General features: G+C 36.8%; 1 protein-coding gene across 5 annotated transcripts in view; it reads right to left on the minus strand.

Annotated features, from left to right (window-relative positions):
- Nucleotides 1-6,017: 6,017 nt before the first annotated feature.
- The window catches only part of SF3B1 (splicing factor 3b subunit 1), a 60,331-nt gene continuing 45,291 nt past the window's right edge, over nucleotides 6,018-21,057 (minus strand). For 2 of the 5 annotated variants that reach the window (XM_027563591.1, XM_027563601.1), the window contains exons 11-26: nucleotides 19,638-19,835; nucleotides 19,440-19,541; nucleotides 18,098-18,277; nucleotides 17,368-17,454; nucleotides 16,975-17,245; nucleotides 16,543-16,688; nucleotides 16,293-16,439; nucleotides 16,024-16,149; nucleotides 15,011-15,232; nucleotides 14,548-14,730; nucleotides 14,347-14,458; nucleotides 12,767-12,887; nucleotides 12,321-12,452; nucleotides 10,616-10,888; nucleotides 8,713-8,929; nucleotides 6,024-8,422 (exon numbers count right to left, since the gene is read on the minus strand). In XM_027563591.1, coding sequence (XP_027419392.1) covers nucleotides 8,264-8,422; nucleotides 8,713-8,929; nucleotides 10,616-10,888; nucleotides 12,321-12,452; nucleotides 12,767-12,887; nucleotides 14,347-14,458; nucleotides 14,548-14,730; nucleotides 15,011-15,232; nucleotides 16,024-16,149; nucleotides 16,293-16,439; nucleotides 16,543-16,688; nucleotides 16,975-17,245; nucleotides 17,368-17,454; nucleotides 18,098-18,277; nucleotides 19,440-19,541; nucleotides 19,638-19,835 — 2,676 coding nt within the window. In that variant the 3' untranslated portion in view covers nucleotides 6,024-8,263. Of the gene's footprint in view, nucleotides 8,423-8,712; nucleotides 8,930-10,615; nucleotides 10,889-12,320; nucleotides 12,453-12,766; nucleotides 12,888-13,284; nucleotides 13,355-14,346; nucleotides 14,459-14,547; nucleotides 14,731-15,010; nucleotides 15,233-16,023; nucleotides 16,150-16,292; nucleotides 16,440-16,542; nucleotides 16,689-16,974; nucleotides 17,246-17,367; nucleotides 17,455-18,097; nucleotides 18,278-19,439; nucleotides 19,542-19,637; nucleotides 19,836-21,057 lie in introns of those variants that run through there. The other 3 variants (XR_003514729.1, XM_027563581.1, XR_003514730.1) reach the window with 3 other exon arrangements.

Genomic DNA, 21,057 nt, shown 5'->3' on the forward strand with positions numbered 1-21,057 from the left:
GCGGATTCATTTTGATATTTGGCAAAACTAATACAATTTGTAAAGTTTAAAAATAAAATAAAATTTAAAAAAAAAAAAAGAAGAAGAAGAAGATGGTAAAGGTAGGGAGAGGATTTTCAACAGGATGTCTGGCTCTTATCCCAGCCCAGTTCATATAGGCCTCTAAAGAGTAAGTCTCCATCTCTTCAGCTTAAGGTTCTCCTACAACCAGTGTGAGCCAGTTAATAGGAGAAACAACGTGGATATATACCTTACATTGACCTAACCAGCTTTTCTTAGTTTCTGTCACTCTAACAGAATATCATAGACTGGGTGGCTTAAAAACAAATGATTGTTCCTCACAATTCTGGAGGCTGGGAAGTTCAAGAGCAAGATGTGAGCAAGATTCAGTGTCTGATGAGGGCATGCTTGCTTCCTGTTTTAAAGATAGCCATTTTCTCTTTGCATCCTGCCAAGAGAGAGAGCAGAGAGAGGGTCAGCTCTCATATCTCTTCTTATTTTTTAAAATTTATTTTATTGAGGTATATAATTGTGTTAATTTCTACTGTACAGCAAAGTAATTCAGTAATGTTCTTTTTCATATTCTTTTCTGTTGTGGTTTATCACAGGATATTGAATAGCTGGGCTTCTCAGGTGGCTCAGTGGTAAAGAATCCGCCTGCCAAGCAGAAGACGTGGGTTCAACCCTTGGTCGGGAAGATCCCCTGGAGCAGGAAATGACAACCCACTCCTACTCTTGCCTGAGAAATGCGATGGATGGGGAGCCTGGAGCCTGGTGGGGAGTTGCAAAGAATCAGAAGCAACTGAGCAACTAACAGCAGTAGCAGTATTGAATATACTTCCTGTGCTATACAGGAGGATCTGTTTATCCATTCTATCTGTAATAATCTGCACCTGCGAATCCCAACTCCCAATCCATGCCTCCTCCACACTCCCTCCCACTTGGCGTACCAAGTCTGCTGGGTAAGCTTGAGTCTGTTCCTGCTTTGTAGATAAGTTCATTTGTGTCATCATTCCTTTGATAAGAACACTAATCTCATTGACGAAGGCTCCACCCTCATGATCTCTTTACCACCCAAAGGGCATCTTCTAATACTATCACGTTAGGGATTAGGGTTTTATCACGTGACTCTGGGGAGGACACATTCAGTCCATAGCAGAGCCTTATTGGAAAAAGCAGTCGATTCTATTACCATAAAAAACCCAAACATTTCTCCTTCTTTTGTCCCTTCCTTTTTAATTTCACCCAAGTTTCCTCAAGGTAGCATCCCAGGGTGTTCTGACCATCTTGTGGCTATCTATTGGCCAACTTGCTTTCATGCCTATACTCATGTTTCTGAAGCTCAGCTCTCACCCTCCGAGGTCTAGGTCCTGGCTTTGTTGTTGTTCAGTTGCTCAGTCATGTCAGACTCTTTGTGACCCCATGGACTGCAGCATGCCAGGCTTCCCTGTCCGTCACCATCTCCCGGAGTTGCTCAAACTCATGTCCATTCAGTCGGTGATGCCATCCAACCATCTTGTCCTCTGTCATCCCCTTCTCCTCCTGCCTTCAATCTTTCCCAGCATCAGGGTCTTTTCTAATGAGTTGGCTCTTCCCATCAGGTGGCCAAAGTGTAGAAACTTCAGTTTCAGCATCAGTCCTTCCAGTGAATATTCAGGGCTGATTTCCTTTAAGATTGACTGGTTGGATCTCCTTGCAGTCCAAGGGACTCTCAAGAGTCTTCTCTAACACCACAGTTCAAAAGCAGCAATTCTTCTGCGCTCAGCTTTCTTTACAGTCCAACTCTCACATCCATACATGACTACTGGAAAAACCATAGCTTTAACTAGACGGACCTTTGTTGGCAAAGTAATGTCTCTGCTTTTTAATATGCTGTCTAGGTTTGCAATAGCTTTTCTTCCAAGGAGCAAGCATCTTTTAATTTCATGGCTGCAGTCACCATCTGCAGTGATTTTGGAGCCCAAGAGAATAAAGTCTAGCATTATTTCCATCATTTCCCCATCTATTTTCCATGAAATGATGGGACCAGATGCCATGATCTTAGTTTTCTGAATGTTGTTTTTTTTTTTTATATAGTATAAGCAAATTTTGTAACACTGAGAGACAATTTAATACTTTGAATTTTTTCTTTGAAAGATATGTTAATCACTGAAGATTTAACAGTGCTGATGTATTCTTTCAAATGTCTGTTTTACATATACTTTCTGTCAGGATTTTTTTTTTCAAAATCTTAGGGGAACTTAAAAGTTTTGAAAGCTTTAAAGAAATACACATCTTGAAGAAGAGAAAGTAACTTCCATATTCAATATAAACAGCACTTTAACGTATATTTGTGCCTTATTATCAAAGACTACTCTAATATACTCTAATATTTTATGAATATTAATATGAATAATTTTATGAATGTTGAGTTTTAAGCCAACTTTTTCACTCTTTTTCACTTTCATCAAGAGGCTCTTTAGTTCCTTTTTGCTTTCTGCCATAAGGGTGGTGTCATCTGCACATCTGAGGTTATTGATATTTCTCCTGGCAATCTTAATTCCAGCTTGGGCTTCATCCAGCCTGGCATTTCACATGATGCATTCTGCATATGTTAAATAAGCAGGGTTACAATATACAATCTTGACATACTCCTTTACCATTTTGTAAAAAGTCGGTTGTTCCATGTCTGGTTCTAACTGTTGCATCTTGACCTGCATACAGGTTTCTCAGGAGGCAGGTAAGGTGGTCTGGTAATCTCATCTCTTGAAGAATTTTCCAGTTTATTGTGATCCACACAGTCAAAGGCTTTAGTGTAGTCAGTGAAGCAGATGTTTTTCTGAAATTCTCTTTGCTTTTTCAGTGATCCAATGGATGCTGGCAATTTGATCTCTGGTTCCTCTGTCTTTTCTAATCCAGCTTGAACATCTGAAAGTTTTTGGTTCACATACTTTGAGGCCTAGCTTAGAGAATTACATCCTGGCTAAGAGGAGGCAGATTTCAGTCGGTGGCACCCTCAGGGCCCAGTACCCCCCCACCCCACCAATCCTGCTCAACTGTCATTGCTAAGGAAGCCAGGAGCCCAGGTCACAACTGGCCCTCAGGATCCTCAGGGCACACAAACAGCAGGGGATAGGTCCTGCAGACTGAGACCCAAGCAGACGGCCACTGCCATTGTCCTAGAGGCGGGGACAGGGGAGAGGTTCACCACTTCCTCAAGTCCTGGGCCAATCAGTAGCTGGTCTTGGTGGGGGCTCTGGAGCCTTGCAAGACACAGCCCCCAGCCTGTTTCCTGGGTAGGTAAGGTGGGGGGACCTGGGGAGAAAGCGGGGATCCACCTCTTACCTCACTCTCCTCTCAACCACCACCTCTCAGCCTGTTGACTCAAAGGGCCCACTACTGGTGGCTCACTGACAGTTCGCTGCTTATGGGAGAGACCTGCTGCAGCACCAACCAATGGCTGAGCAGGGCCACTAAGGGTCCCTAGCAGTAACCATTGCCTGGTAAGGACGTGCAGGATAACGGCGGCACAGTAATGCCCTTGTGCTAAGGGCTGCACTTGGCCAGGCTATACTGCAATAGGAACTTCTGCCCCTTGTATCATCATATCGTTACTACATTGGGAATGCGATGGTACCGTAGCCTATGCTTCTCAAACTTAAATGTAAGTCACCTGAGAATCTTATTAAAATGCAGATCCTTTCAGTAGATCTGGCATAGTATTTTGCTTTTAGTATCTAAGTCATGTTTGACTTTGTGATCCCATGGACTCACGGGGTTTCCCAGGTAGGCATATTAAGAGTGGGTTGCCATTTCCTTCTACACTGTATTTTTAAAAATTATTTATTTTTGGCTACATCTGTTCTTGTGGTATGCCGTTGCCCCAGGGCTTCTCTCTAGTTGTGGCCTGTGGGCTTTAGTTGCCGGGTGTCACGTGGCATCTTAGTTCCCTGACCAGGGAGAGAACCTGTCCCTTGCATTGGAAGGTGGATTCTTAACCACTGAACCACCAGGGAAGTCGTTAGTCTATTTCTCAAAAACTGCAAGTGACACGAACACTTTTGATCTCCAGGCTAAACTTTCAGGAGCAATGACCTTGACATCTGGCATCTGAAGTTCTTCCTGGGTGATCATTTTGGAGCCAAGTGATTTTCCTCCCATTATGTGTTAAATTCTATATTCTGCTTTTGTGATCAAAACTACTCATCCAGTTGCATATTACACTTTATACACATTACATACTACAGACACCAGTTAACTACCAGGTTTAATTTTGGGGGGTTTGGATTTTTTTTGTACATGATCTTCCTCATTTATGACTACTTGTTTCTAAAGTAATAGTATAATTATTTCTATATTTTGATGTCCATATGCCACGGGCAAACTTTTCATGCCTACAAACCACCACATTGCCATCTTCCTTATGGACACAAGAAAAGATTTCTTTTCCTGTCCAAGAAAATCCCTCCATCGATGCCCTGACTTCCAACTCACTGAAAGCACATTGTTACTTCTTTTGCTAATCAGCCTGCTCTATTTTATCTAGTCCCAAACTTTCTCTATAGTAGTACCAGTAAAAAAATGTTTCATGAAATTATTTAAAAACAGTGAATGCAACACAATTTTAATTGCTGAATTTAGCTGAAAGATGTATGGATGTTCATTGTACTATTCTTTCAACTCTTCTCAGTATTTGTAAATTTTTAAGTTTGGGGGTGTAAATACAGGAACAATGAACAATTTATCCTTTGTTTCTTCCTAGCACAGATACTCCCAGATAACATAAATTCCCTCCAGAGCCTCTCACCCATTAAAAATTTACTCCCACAAACAAAACTTTTCCCCCAAGATATTTAACGTCCTTTTGTCTAATCTGACATACAAGCATGTCCTCTTTACAATCTTTCTGCATTATAAACTATTAACAAATTTTAAAACTTTTAGCTTTTCTAGCATGAACACTAGAAATGTCATTTACTCTCTAGTTTAGTAAATCTTAACTACATTGTAAATCTGTATTCTCTATGTATTCTATATAGTCACCTCGTATTCTACAGCTTCCTATCTACATTTTTTGCCCTCCTCCTCCAGTCATACATAACCAGGGCCCTGAACAACTGCATTCAAAGCAGAGCACCAAGAAGCTGGCATTCCTGCCGCAGTGCTGCCCACCTGGTTCCAACTGTGCCACATGTTGTGTGTGTTAGTCACTCAGTCGTGTCCAACTCTATGGGACCCCATGGACTGCAGCCACCAGGCTTCTCTATCCATGGGCTTCTCCAGCCAACAATACTGGAGTGGGCTCTCTCCTCCAGGGGATCTTCCCAACCCAGGGATCGAACTGGGTCTCCTGCATTACAAGTGGGCTCTTTACCACCTCAGCCACATGTTCTGAGGACCAGTCAACATCCTACGTTTTCAGCTTGCTTTTCCCAGGACTAATGCAGGTTTCCCCAAAGTAGGTATTTTTAATATTTATGAAATAGTAAATCTAGTTTCTACTGAGGTAACTGCAACCTAAAATGAAACGCTTTTTTACATCACTTTTATCAGACATATATAAGTCCTGCTTAAACAAATGCCAAAATAGTTCTCAAGCTAGGGAGATTTTGCACTCCAGGATATGCGACAGTATCTGGAGGCATTTTTGGTTATCACAACTGGGGTGGGGTGGTGCTGCCATCTACTGGATTGTCAGGGATGGTATACGTCTTACAACGCCCAGAAAGTGACCCACACAATAGGTGTGTCTGGACCAAAATGTCAATAATGCCAATGTTGAAAACACAGCTGCAATTTCTGCTTTATCTAAACTTTTAAGATTTAGGAAGCACTAAACACCAGAGAACCAAACAACTGAACCTATATGGCTCCAACTGTGTTTTTCAGTTCTTTATTAACAAACAGTATTCTTTGGTTTTTCAACATTAAGTTCCCTTAATTGGAAAAAAACCCAGAGTTCAATACCACTAAAATGGCACAACCACCACAGTGTAGTGCAGTAACAATACAAAACCAACTAAGATTAAAAACTGGTCTAAGACTTTGAATATAATACGTTTTATTCATCTGGTGGTACTTGATGCTCACAGGGCACCATACAACAATCTTTAAAAATACAATTAAGAAAAAAGTTGAACAGCCAGAGAGATCAATTCCATTAGAGGGCCCACAGGAAAACCAACAAAAGCCCGCAGAAAAACCCACCCACTGTCCCCTCAGAACATTAATTTCTTCCTTTTTAAGTTTGGCTTTAAGAAACACCAAAGGAAAGTGCGAAAGAAAGTCTTTGTTAAAACATCACATAGCGTCTTTCACATAAGTATCTCACAAAATGCTTTCCTTATTTCAGAAGCATATAAAATAATTCAAACATTTGTGAGCCTCATTTGGTCCCAACTTTTACGATCACAGGCCTCAGTATTTGCCTCACCTCTCTGTCCTCAAGTTTTTGTTATCAGTAAAAAACCACTTCCAATCGTCTTTGCTCCACACCGCCACTACAAAGCACAGATGTTTCACATACACATCAAGGGCCAAAGCAAATTGAACTTATGCAAAAACCTGAATATGTAACTAAATTTCCCAAAGACTGGTTTAAAAGCAAGTCTTGGCTTTGAAATTTCATTGTATGCTTCAATTTTCACAATTAGTAATTACTGAAGGTCATCTGACATCAAGCACAAAAGAGAACAGCAAGATTTAAAGTTGCATGAGGGATACCGTTACAGTAACTTCTAAAAATAGGTGATTTTGGAAATTTTGTACCGTTGACATGTTGTCATGAAGTTATGTCACATAAGAAACTAGTTACTAATTCTGCCTGATCAGCTAATGCTCAGTATTAATTTTGTACAAGTCAGCCAATTATAAGCTATTTCTCAAGTTTAAGCCTCCAAAACAGGGAGCCCTAAGCATTAACAGTTCAATAAATTAACCTAATCTCAGGATATTGGTTTTCCTTACTGTGGCAGAGCCATTGTATGTTTAAGCTGCTGCAGCAGCTCACTTCTCATCAGAGTTCATGTTAAGTACTATAATATAAGGAGATAAACTAAAATAGCTATGGGAAGATTAACACCTAAAACTAAAAAAGTTTTGGCCAACTAGGGAAAAACAAAGATATACTTTATTATAAAAAAAAAAGTGCTGTATTAATGCTTGGTTCTTCTGAATTTGAATGGCATTTCAGCTTATGCTCAACACCTATTGATCAATTATTATCTGATTATTGGCATATATTACCTGATACTTAAGCAAAACTAAGCAAACCTAGACATTTCAGCTGCTGCCACTGTGTAGCATAAGTAATCTGTAACTAGATGTTTCCCCCTTTTCACTATACTGTATTTCTTAAGGGCAAGACGCAGGTCAGAAGTACCTCTGCATCCCTACAACTAACCACAGTGGCTGACATAAAGTAGGTGCTTAACAGGTATATATACTGTTGAGTAGTGGCTTATGACATGACATGGGCAAAGAACTCCAAAGATTGTCTTATTCTAACTTGCATGACTCAGAGGTAGCCTCACTCCCTACAGGTAGAAGTTCAAGCTACTTTTCCCACATTCTAAACAGAATTGTCACGAGTCGGATATGACTTCAATTACTTCCCTTAAGTAAATTCATTAGCATTTTGAGAAATCAACAGATGAAAGGCGCTATGCAAGTGCAAAATAATATTAAAGACAGTTCAGCAAAGGTGCTATATTTTCTAAGGTGATGGAAGGGTTGTGCTAGTTTGAGGTTAACAGCCCCAAACCTACTCTTCCTAATGTCTTTATCAACAGAGCAATGGAATTTTGACAAAGATACCATCACTTTATATAGCTTGTATTCTACTAACTACTCTCTAAAAACCAGGTGACAGAAAACGATATTAAGCCACTTATTCTACAGAAACCAGTACTTTATCAAAGTTCCGCATTTTACAAGTCATGTTCAAAAAACACACACGAGTTAGCATTTTGTACACAAATGTTTATTTCTCAATTAAACATTCCCTTTAAACACAAGGAATGAATTCTAAATCTTCATAAACATGAATTAAAAATGAAAGCCCTCCAGTATAGTGTGTGTAATCACTGTGTTCTTGGTCACTACTGGCGTTTACTGCTTAACATCAAAAACAAAGGTTATTTAAAAATCATGCTACTGGATTTCTAGCTCTTTCTCTATGACCAGTTCTACGCTGATCTGCAATGTTTAAAAGTTTACATCACCAAATCAAAGCAAGTTTAAGGTGTGAAACAGCTGTGCATTAAACACAAAATAAACAATAAAGTTACAAGATATAGTCAAGTTCATAACGAATATAGGTGTTCTTATCATCGTTGTAGATTCTTGGGTAATGTGCTATGAGAGCATCCTGTGAACCGATGTAGATGGAGTTGTAAATTTTCCAATACACATCTCTGACTTTCCGGGCTGGGTGAAACAAACCCTAGAATAATTAAAAGGTTACATTATTTCAAGAAATACATAACCTTAACACAATTAACAAATAAACCATAAAGATATGGTTCCAAACATCTCCCTTTGAGAAAGGAAAAAAAAAAGATGTCAATTCCATAAAACTGAAGTGGGCAAGGACAAAATCGAATCTTCTCTCCCCTCGTAACTGTTTTCCCATATGGCACAAATATATTCTCCCTAACGATAATTAGGAACAGTGACTTAATTCAACTAAATTACTTTTTTCAATGAGTACTGTTTAAAAAATCTTTAACCTACCTGTAAACAATACTGTAGCATTCGACATGGTCCAATAGCAACTCTCAGACCCTCCAGGGCCCCCATAACTGCCTGAATTACATGGGGAGATGTCTCGAACACATTGGGCCATACATAGTTCAACAAGTGATTCAGCGAATCTTCGCAACCAAATCCATAAACCCCAAGTGACATGTGTTGCACCACTGCACTAGCAGTCTGTCTGTGTACAAGGTCCCTGTAATGGAGAGCAAAAAAAGCTTTTTATTAAGATGCAGTCTTAGTTTCACAGAAAATACTTGCCTGCCTGTTAGAAACTATATCACAAATTCAGTGTTTGGAATGGATGCAGAGTCATCCTTACACCTCCTGTATCTGACACAGGATACCTTTAGAGTGACTAATAATTCTACTTGAGAACTTTTGCTTTGATGATTCAAACCTGCTCACTATGGCTCAAAAATAAGCTATATTTTTCTTTCATAGTAATAGGAGCAAGAAGGCCCAGCACAGTGTATATTTTTGCAAGCTACTAAAAATAAGAGGGGATACATGACCCTTAACACACGAACGATTAACAGTAATACCTCATTTTGAACTCTGTAAATTTAAAATCTTTGAAAGTAATTTAATACTGTATACAGTAAATAATTAAAATGAGATTAAATCCCTTCCCTTGTGGTTTTTTAAAAAGATTCATTCAAGAATTCAATTTGGGGAAAGGAAGAGAAGGACTAATAATTTTTTGAAACCCAGAAAAAAGAACTTTTATCACCTCCCATGTTTTGACTGACTTTATGACAAATCATTGATTTATTTATTACAATTTATTCAACTGAGAACAAGTATCAGATAAAAGGTCTATGACAGGTATAAAAACAAGTTCACAAGTTTTACCCTCAAAGCCAGGAAGAGAACCTTAAAGGTATTTAAGAGAAAAAAATACCTTTTTCTCTTAAACCTTAAGAGGAAAAAAAAAAGCACCTGAACCTACTTAGTTACTAGCATCTTTATTTCTCTTATTATAATAATCTATTAGGCATAGATTACAATGAATCCGTATTCCTCTTTGGTAAATGTCCCAACTAAAGTCATGTTTCTTGGTATTAGGACTGTATCCATCACCTCCAGCAATACTTTATCAGGGGTCACCATCTGAATAATTGGGGGCCTGCAGTGACAGTAGTGTGGCTCTGGCAGGCTATGTTCAGGAGTTAAAAGTGTCTCTGCTTCACCTGCCATACAAAAAGCTAAAAAGATCAGGTCTCTTCATTATATCAATAAGCTCATGCTCATCATTTTCTTTTTAATTTTTAAAATAAAAGTTGATTGGAAATTTCCTGATGGTCCAGTTGTTAGGACTCAGCACTTCTACTACTGGTGCCAGGGTTCAATCCCTGGTCAGCCAAGTAAGATCTCATAAGCCTCATGACATGGCCAAAAAAAAAAGTGGGGGGAAGGGTCTAAAATGAAGAGGGGGCACACTTGGGGAAAAAAATTAGGGGAACCATTATAGCATGTATCTTTTTTTTTTCCCCTTGGCTGTGCAGGGTCTTTGCTGCTGCACAAGGGCTTTCTCTACCGGCAGGGAGCAGGGGCTACTCTCTTAATTGTGGTGACTTCTCTTGTTGCAGTGCACGGGCTTAGTTGCCTCATGGCTCTGGAATCTTCCCAGACCAGGGACTGAACTGATGTCCCCTGTAGTGGCAGGTGGATTCTTAACCATACGATCACCAAGAAAAGTCCTATATCATATACCTTATTTGGAGAGAACAGTCACATTAATAGTTTGATAAAAATCCAGGCTAGTGGTCCCTTCTTTAACTACATCACAATAAGCAGGTCATGTAATGATTATTTCAGTAAGTTCTAAAATAAAAGAATTATTTTAACTCTTTTCTTGTGCTTAGTTCAAGTCACTTACCTATCCATTAAAGCATCCTCAAGTAGTGGTGTTACAGCATAAATGTAGTCCTTTCCCATTTCACCAATATATTCAAACAAGAAGGAAAGTGACTTTAACACTCCATTTTGAACATTCAGTTCAGGAACTCTGTATTCATTCATTAAGGCAGGTAGTACTGTGAAGGGTGAACATGTTTCAGCGACGATAGCTATGGCCACAGTTGTACAAACTCTGTTCTGCCTTTCTTGAACTTTTAGGTTGTTGAGAAGTGTAGCCAATACATCATGAGGGCTGGAAAAAAAGAAATGTGCCAGCAAACTGTTAGTATACAAGTCAAAATTTTTTCAGAGGGAAGAAAAATAATCAAAGGATGGGAACTCAGTAATTTTATGCTATGGCATTATTGTTTCTACTTAAGAACTTCATTTTAATTAAAATGTTCACTTTAATGAAAATATTCAAATGAATTCATTTTCAAATATAATTGTTTTTAATAAATTTCCTGAAATTTCATTTCATTGAATGAAATTTCATTTCATTACATGTTGCTGCTGCTACTGCTGCAAAGTCGCTTCAGTCGTGTCCGACTCTGTGAGACCCCATAGACGGCAGCCCACCAGGCTCCCCCATCCCTGGGATTCTCCAGGCAAGAACACTGGAGTGGGTTGCCATTTCCTTCTCCAATGCATGAGAGTGAAAAATGAAAGTGAAGTCGCTCAGTCATGTCCGACTCTTAGCGACCCCATGGACTGTAGCCCACCAGGCTCCTCCATCCATGGGATTTTCCAGGCAAGAGTACTGGAGTGGGGTGCCATTGCCTTCTCCATCATTACATGTTTAATATGAGTAATTCTTTGAGTGGTCAGAACGTGGTCTACCATGCCATAACATACAAAATCTGTTTCCCTTTTATCTTCCCGCCCACACACCTTTACCACATTTATTTATTTTTTTTCATTTTATTTTTAAACTTTACAAATTGTATTAGTTTTGCTATTTATTCTCCTTCTTTAAGGATTTATCTTACCACAAATTTAAAGGAACACAGGAACTAAAAGATTAGCACAGCTATTCACTGCAAATTGCTTGACTTTCATCACAAATATTTCATCACAAGTGAAAATATACTATAGCTAGCAAAAAAGGGGTGGGGGAGACTCTAATTATATAATCAACTTTTGTTATGTTTGAGAATATCTTCTTCTTATGCCACATGTACATGAAATATCTCATTTTCTGCAATGACTGTTCCAGTTTGGTTCTGGTGGAGTGAAAGCAAATAACCACAGATTATCTAACAAAATAGTTATAATTTTTAGTTGTCTGTGGATTAACTCTAGAAAAATATTTTTAAAACACATGAAGTATTAACTTGAGAATTGAACTATGTTAACTGTTTTAGCAATATCCAAAAAGAACTGGTCGTAATATTTTAAACAATAACCAAAAAGAATCAACAAAACCTGAAATCCTTCTGAAATGTTTCCCTCTCTGCAAACACTGAAGTGTTATCAAATGAAATTTTATACCCTTCTATTTTAATTCAATTTAAGATGAAAGAAAATACTTCAAAAATTGAAGGTCATTAGTTAAAGTCTATTTTAACTGCATTACTCATACCTTACCTTAAAAGAGCTTACAGAAACAGAAGCATCTTTTAACACTAAATCGGTCTATTACAAAGTTAAAAAAAAAAAAAAAAAAAGACGTAAATACTACTCACCCAATGGCCTTTGCAATATAACCAAATGTATTGACTGTGGCTCTACGAATAGCTTTTTTGTGTGCTTTTAAGAGCTCTAAAAGTTCAAAGCAAATCCTCATCCATTCTCTTGCAGACACATATTCAGCTCCCCTGGTTTAAAAATAAAAGTTTAATTTGTTTGTGACAATAAATTTTAAAAGGTAAATTTAAAAATTCAGTTCTCAAAACATGATTACCAACTCATTTTAAGCATTATATAAATTGTTAACTGTTCAGAAGAGATGGATTATTTTTAAATAAAAGCAAAATTTAAAAATATACCGCTACTCCCTCATTACCATTCAAACTGAAATTTCACTGAAAATATTAGCCTGACCATATATACTTACATTAGCAAAATTTGCCAAGTGAATAAAAATGTGAAAACCAATACTACTTAAAAAATATTTAGGTAATCTGCTTACCTATCAGCAATACGCCCAACAAGATCAATACAATTCTCCTGTACTTTTTCATGCCTATTCTTTAAGATGGGGGTGAGTCTAGGCAGCAGATCTTTAATTGGTGGGGTCATCTTATGCATACCTATTTAACAGAAGTCAACACACTATCAATTAACATGTAAACTGCATGCTTTGCTCATTTTATCTTTTACTTAACAATGTAATATATGTGACTAGGCATAAATACAAACTTACAGCTGCCTATGGAAAGAAAAAGCCCCAGATTCTGACCAAACGCAGAATTTTTAACTTTTCATTAACAACTTCTGATTATGTATGTATAAAAATGAAAGAAATTAGTGAAGTGATTTAAAGAATGATGGATACTCAACAACAAAAAAATTCCATTTAGTTCTGAAATGTATTTGTACACTGACATTTAAATATGGGGACAGCTTATGTTCCGGCCATACACAACAATATAAGCCAGAGGGAGACATGTAAATTAAAGCAAAATTTTCCAGAAAGGGCCCCCTTACCCTTTAACTGCAAAACAAACAGATCTCCAGTCTCCCTGCAATGCAGGGCATACTTGGATGGTATTTACACCTACGAAGAGAGAAAAAAGGAGGCAGCTGGCAGGGGCTCTTGTTCTAACTAGAATTGCTTGCTCTGATTCTCTCTCCATTGCTTTTCCCATGTTTCTCTGACCAACAATATGGTTTATAGTTCCCTGCAAACCAGAGCCCCACAAGTGGCCAAGTAACTGATTTTTAGCAAGTATCTCCAAATATAGAGGACAGGGCTGAACTGTGATTTGTATGTAAATGCAATGGTTCAAAGACGTCCTATACTGCATAAAAACCACTTACTAAAACAAGAAAAATAGTGGCTTATTTCAACCTCCTGATAGGTTATTTCTGCCCCTCTAAACTCTGCACAAGGCTGCAATAGTTCTATTCAATTACAATGAAGAATAAAACACAAGACCATATTTACTGCTCCATCATAAGGCCTTTAAAGAATAAAAGCTTTATTCTCCACCCAAAAGAATTTATAATATACTTGTTTTAACTTTGGGTAAAAAGCTGAAAGGGTAGTTTAAAAGTATTGGATTTAAATAATGAGATTATTTGATCGATTCACTTTTCTCCCTGGTTATCATTCCTTGAACTTAATGGCAAGCAGGAAAACCTCCCATAACCATTTTATTCAAGTTGAGTAAATATATCATATTTAGTCTTAAAATTTCAGAGTTCTCTCCACCCACCATTGCCTTCCTATATATTCCATGTGAGACACTGTATTTTTAGGGCCCTCTTATCCCATGACTTAAGTTTTTGAGTTGTGACTATTCGCTCCTCTCTTGCAGGTCCTAAAACTTGCCCTCTTTTCTCTTTTAAAGTAAAATATAAATAGGTTTTGGGAGGTAAGATTCTTGTGACATCCCAACTTAACTATATTTTTTAGTAGTTAAAAAATTGTATCAGATATTATCACTCAACTCCTAAATAGGATTCTGTATTTTACTTTCAGAAAATCCAAAGAAGTTTTAAAAAGCAAAAAACAAAAAATTCTTCCATAACCAACGAATTCCATACCTATTACATTTACAATGGCCTTCAGTGCTCCAAGAATGCTGCCCAAAACTTCAGGGTACTCTTCACCCAAATACTCATACAAAACAACACCCAAATGCCCCATCAATTTTTCCTGTTTAAAAAAAAAAAAAAAAAGATGAAATGTTACTGTTTATGCTATTTCTTTTGGTGAATAAATAAGAATCTGATATAAAAGTTTACCTCTTGACAAGTCTTCATGACAACAGCTGTTCGAGAGATCAAGTCAGCTGCCTGCTGCCTAACTTTTGCTGATTTGTTATTTAAACGCCACAAAACTGTACCACAGATCTGAGGCAAGTAAGGTTTGACTCGTTTGCCGAGAGCATTGACCACTGTACCAAAGCCGTTCAACATTACTGAGTCCTTATTAAAAGAAAAAAAAAAAGGCCAAGTTAAATTTAAAAACTATATTCAATGTGAACAAGAATTCAGTTTGTGACGAAACAGTTAAAACATACTAATATTCAGCTTTCAAAAATTTATTCTAAAAATGTGATGTAGAAGAACATTTCTTTGTAGTTAACTGCATAAATATGGGCATTTAAATTTTTTAATTAATTCTTTACTGATAACATTTCCTTGAAACTACTTTTTACAAATATGAGAGCCAATGGCAACTTGCCATAATAATTAGTATCATTACCTCTGTAGTCTGTTCTTGGAAAGCATAAAGAATACCATCAATCAGTTGTTCTTCAAGTTTATGATCAATATCTGCTGCTCCCAAGTTGCCCATAATTTTCTCAATTGTCTCCATAACCATTTTTCTGTACTGTTCAGCTTCATCTTTTAGATCATCCACAATCCTGGATATAATTTCTGCTGCACCGACTTTGTTTGCCAACTCCACAGTAGTATCAACTAACTAAAAAAGAGGAGGGAAAAATCAATTTACTGCTTTTCCAAGGAAATACAGAGAAATTATGAAAATGGAATATTCTAAAGATACTATTTAGCTAGTCAGTGTGCTGAAAACAGCTGGCTCCTACTATTAAAACTTTAAGATGGGACTTCCCTGGTGGCACAGTGGGTAAGAATCTGCCTGCCAATGCAGAGGACATGTCTTTGATCCCTGGCCAGGGAAGATACCACATGCCCAGACCAACTAAGCCTGTGCACATAATTATTGAGCCCACGCTTTAGAGTCCATGTGCTGCAACTACTGAAACCCAAGAACCCATGAGCCAGAGCTCCACAACAAGAGAAGCCATCACAATGAGAAACCCATGCACGGCAACAAAAAGCAGCCCCTGCTCGCTGCAACTAGAGAAAGTCCAAGAACAGCAACGAAGATCCAGCACAACCAAAAAAATTTTTTTAAAAAATAATAAAACTTTTAAGAAAAAGGTGGCCAAAAAAATTAAGTATGAGTCTATGTCAAGGGGATTAAGGTTAAGATTATATTCATGCTTTATTTAAGCCAGATTAAGGAGTTCACTTAATAGATAAAAATGTCAATTCATAGTTGGCTATTTATTCCAGAATGCAAACTCAAAATGAAAATTGACTTGCTGACTAAAATCCATCCTCTTTCACAATCAAGCAAACAAGCTATGAGATCCTCAAGGCAAAATATGATTTATGTAATATGCAATCAAACTAATGGATTAATTGTAAGAATTTCTGAAAATATTTTTTTTTACAATAAAAACTTACCTGTCGGTAATTTCTTCTATCCAAAGCCATTCTATGTTGCCAAAAGTGTTTAAAAAAGGGAGGAAGGATCTCTGTTTTAATGTAGTTTGCTTCTACACCATCTGTTCCACAACACTGCTTTACCACCTAAAATGTTCAAAAAAATAATAATAGCAGCAGCAAACACAGTCCTGGTCTAAAATATATTTTTTAATGATATAGAATTCTCTTTCAACAATGAAATACATCCAATTTAGATGAATAAATATTGAACAATTTGGAACAAGTACCTTTAGCACAATTTTCTTCATTTCTTCATCAGGAGACTGGAATTCTCGAATAAGAATTAACATCACTTCTCTAGTATAGTAGTTGGCATATTCTGCATCCATGAGAGGAATAAGATAGCCAATAGCCTTTAAGAAAGCGGCAAGACCCTATTTTAAAATAAAAAATATATATATACTTAGTAAATTAGATTTAGGTCATTTGAACTTCAATGAGTAGAAATAAAAAACACAACCAAACTGGTGAATTTACCTTTCCTCTGTGTTGGCGGATACCCTTCCATAGAGGCTTTAACACAGAATCGAAAGATTCAATACCATAAGGAGTTGCTGCTTCAGCCAAGGCAGCAATGGCCAAAGCACTAATGGTCCGAACTTTTTGCTGCTCATCCACAAGACCTATAGAAAGCCAAACACAGGTTTCAACTAAGCAATACTGCCAAATTTTAACTTAGATAGTACTACTGAGATTCCAGCAATACATCTAACCGTTTAGTCAAACTGCACAATCTGTTCACACTGGACAAAGTTAGGCAAAAGCCAGTATGAACTACAGCCTATTAGCAGCTAATATTACAAATCATAAACTATATGGTGTTTATGTAGGTCACTTTCCACTTCTTCAAAAATCAGTAGCCTAAATTTCAGGAAACCTGTCTGAAAACAAAGTTATCCTACAACTTACCATGTTCAATGATTTCAACTAAACTTCTGAGATGTGGCAAGATGGCACAGCCCATGAGAATAGCTATCTGCTGTACAATCTTTATACCAGTGTGTCTCGCTTGCCAGGACTTCTTGCTTTTGCACACAGCTTTTAAGAAAGGCAATAATGAAGGAATGCCCAGAGCAGAGGCTACAACAGCAAAAGCTCTAGCTGTTGTGTTACGGACATACTCATCCATATTATCTATATCAGGTCTCATGGTAGAGATCATAGTAGCCAGTCCAGCAGCCTGAAAGTTTAAGAAAAAAATGATAATAATGAGTTGATAACATTAACCTTTAATCATTTTGTTCTAAAATTGAATAGTCCTATCAACAAATATAAAACTTTGTTTTCCAGAAATATAAATACCTTTGCCAAATTAGAAATAATCTCTCTGCCTTCCACTCGAGCGTAGTAATCTTCATCAATCAACAATGGTTCAATGACCACTAGGATCTGAAAAAGAGAAGGAGCTACATTTTCACACCAGTTACTGATGCAATGCTCATGTAACAGAGTACATATAAGGAAATTATTAATTTCTAGGACTGTGTTAATTAAGGGACAAATTAATAATTTTAATCACACAACTTTAAACCCAACATAAAAATCAGTATTTGGGAGAAATGGTAATACAAAAATAATTAAATACAATATACACACATACCCCTATCTGCATTTTACAATTCTAAGCCATAATTACCATCAGCAAAAAGATGGTTCTTAGTACTAAATGGCTAATGATACAGAAACATACATTTTCATATCCTAATATCAATAAAAGCAAATTTAAAATATGAGTACTATGAACCCATTATATAGGATGGCCAAAAGTTACATCTATTTACACATGTATTTGTCTATGTATCTACGTGTAAAGAAAAAGGTCCCAGGGTATGTAAATGTTAACAATGGCTAACTGAGTATTCTTTAAAAGGAGCTGAAGTTTCCCTTTTTTATTGTAAATGTATAGCATCTTGTTACTTTTTAAGAATTTTTACATTTCACAAATACATCTATTGATAAGTTGGTAAAAAAAAATGAATTCTTTTTGTATCAAAATATATCAAGTCACTAGAAACACAACTGGAGAACAAACCTTGTGTACATATGGTCGAACTAAGTCGTCAAGTTTGTATAATATTCTATCAATAACTTTCACAAGTAAATGACGCTCTTGATCCTCAAGTGTAGGTGACATCAGCAGAGGAAGAATCTGATTAAACAAAGGACCAGCTCCAAATTCACGAGCTTTATCAGTAATCTGACGCAATGCAGCCTGGAAGAAAGAGTAAAAGGTAGGTTTCTTGATTATAAGCGTTTTGAATGGGAGCAAAATAATTACTCCATGGTTTTCTGTAACTGAATATTTTAGTGTAAATGTCAAACGGATATTTTACATACAGAAGTACGTGTTCATTCCCATTAAAATTACTCTGAAGTTTGAACTCCTGTGATAAAGGCTTAAACAATGTTTTCAGATAATTCAAACAGAGTAACGGTGCTAGAGAAGGTGTGAAGAAAAGGGAACCTTCCTACACTGTTGGTGGGAATTTAAGCTGGTGAAGCCATTGTGAAAACAGTATGGCGGTTCCTCAGAAAACTAAAAATAGAATTATCATACGATCCAGCATCCCACTCCTGGGCATATATCCAGACAAAACTCTAATTCAAAAAGATACATACACCACCTATGTGCACAGCAGCTCTATTCACATTAGCCAAGCTGTGGAAACCACCTAAATGTTCACTGACAGATAAATGGATAGATATGGCACATGTATACAATAGAATAGTACTCATCCATAAAAAAGAACCAAATAATGTAATTTTCAACAACATGGATGCAACTAAAGATTATTACTGAGGTAAGTCAGAAAGAGAAAGACAAATAGCATACAATATCACTTAAAGGTGGAATCTAAAATACAACACAAATGAACCTATCAACAAAACAGACACAAAAAACAGACTTGTGGTTTGTGGGCCGGCGGGATGGACTGAGAGTTTGGGGTTGGTAGAATGCAAACCATTACATTTAGAATGGATAGAAAACAAGGTCCTTGTGTATAGCACAGGAAACCATACTCAATATCCTGTGATAAACCATAATGGAAAAGAACATTAAAAAAGAATATATACACGAACTGAGTCACTTTGCTGTACAGCAGAGATTAGCACAACACTGTAAATCAACTATACCTTCACTAAAAAAAAATTGAAAAAATATATTAAAAAAAGGGTAATTTAATAGAGTCACAAGAGTATAAGCTAAAGCTCCTAAACGTCTCCTAAAGAACCATTTTCAAACCACATGATACTAATTTCCCACATAATTCTACTAATTCCCTTATTTTCAGCATGTTTTAAAGGCTTTGAGGATAAAATGGAGAATCTCTAAGATTATAATGAACATGATGATTTAACAAACTGGTACTTACCTTTCTCATAGGAGGTGTTCCATTCTTAATTTTTAAAAGCAACTTCATTATTTTTCTCTCTTTTTGCTCTTCTGGACTAAGAGTTGATTCATCGACATCAACCTAACAGTAAAAAGTAAAAAATTTAAAGGTTAGTGGAGATATAATGACTTGTAACTGCTAAAGAGTTAGTATCTTATATCTGTTATTATCACTTACCAAAAGTTTATCAAAGTACTGAATATCATCAGGTTTTAAAAATGGAAGATTTCCAGATGGTTGGTCATTAACGTTTTTCATAGTTCTATCTTCTGTTTGCATGTGGAAACCTGTCATACCACCCAAAGGTGTTGGAGTTGCTGTCAGCTTTCGAGCTGGAGTTCGAATAGGAACATAGCCAGCTGGAGGGGGAAGTACCTAATACAGTTAAAAGACAATTTAGGACTTTCTTAGCTTTATATAGTAAATGATAACAAAAATTAGTAATATGTGCACGTAAGAAGCTTTCTGCTTAGAGGCAAGAATTAACATCAATTAACATCAATCTCATTTTTCTATTTTAATTGTATGTTTAAAATATATAACAAGTATTACTCTTTCTCATCAAATTTAAATTTAGATTAAGTGTATTAGAAGTGTGGGGAAATGATGCAATACATGAAGAAGGCTTACAAAATTCTAATCACTTTCAAACATTAGACTATATAAACATATTGGTGAACCAGTATCACATAAATGCAAATAAGCTCACATAGTGCACAGAATGCATAAAAGATTATATTAAAATAATAAAAAATTTAAAATTCATGTAAATCTCTGCTACAAAAGCAAATCTCTTTTAAGACTGTACAAAAATGAATGCAAAAAAATCCAAAATGTTGAGCAAAGCCCTATAAATACACACCATTTAACTAAAATCAAAAAATTCACTCAATATTCACAAAGGAGGATTTTCCCCTTCTACTTATAAAGGAATCAATGAATGTAATTGAGACAGACACTCAAGGCAGTCAACAGTAGGATGGAGAGTGACTATACCCACAGTATTACATGGACATTTGTAGTGATTTAGTCACTAAGTCGTGTCCGACTCTTTGTGACCCCATGGACTGTACTGCACCAGGCTTCCTCCATCCATGGGATTCTCCAGGCAAGAATACTGGAGAGGGTTGCCATTTCCTTCTCCAGGGGACCTTCCCCACCCAAGATTACAAAAAGTTATAAAGTAGTTAATTCATGCATACTTAAAAACAAATACTCTAGTACAAACCTAATGAGGGGAGAGGGGAAAATACATAAAACTGTTAAGAAGCAATAGACATTGGCAGAAAAGGCCCAGTAAAGGCCATCAAATTACTTAGGTTCCAGCCCTGATTATAGCTATATGACCACGTTTAGACCATCGAAAGGTCCTAGAGTCAGAGGTACCTACAAAATTTTATACTTCAAAGTAAACTTCAAGTTGCTATGGTAAAGTAAGAACATTCTTTGTGTTCACTGGCAATCCATGAACTAAATACACAGGATCTTGTGAGACATCAAGTAAAATAACCATGATATAATGTGGAAATGAAACACACTTGGAAATATCTCAAGAATGAAACAGAGTAGTAAATCTGGGCAAGACCAATGCAAACTT

This window comes from Bos indicus x Bos taurus, chromosome 2, assembly GCF_003369695.1.
Source record: "Bos indicus x Bos taurus breed Angus x Brahman F1 hybrid chromosome 2, Bos_hybrid_MaternalHap_v2.0, whole genome shotgun sequence".
Classification (NCBI taxonomy): Eukaryota; Metazoa; Chordata; class Mammalia; order Artiodactyla; family Bovidae; genus Bos; species Bos indicus x Bos taurus.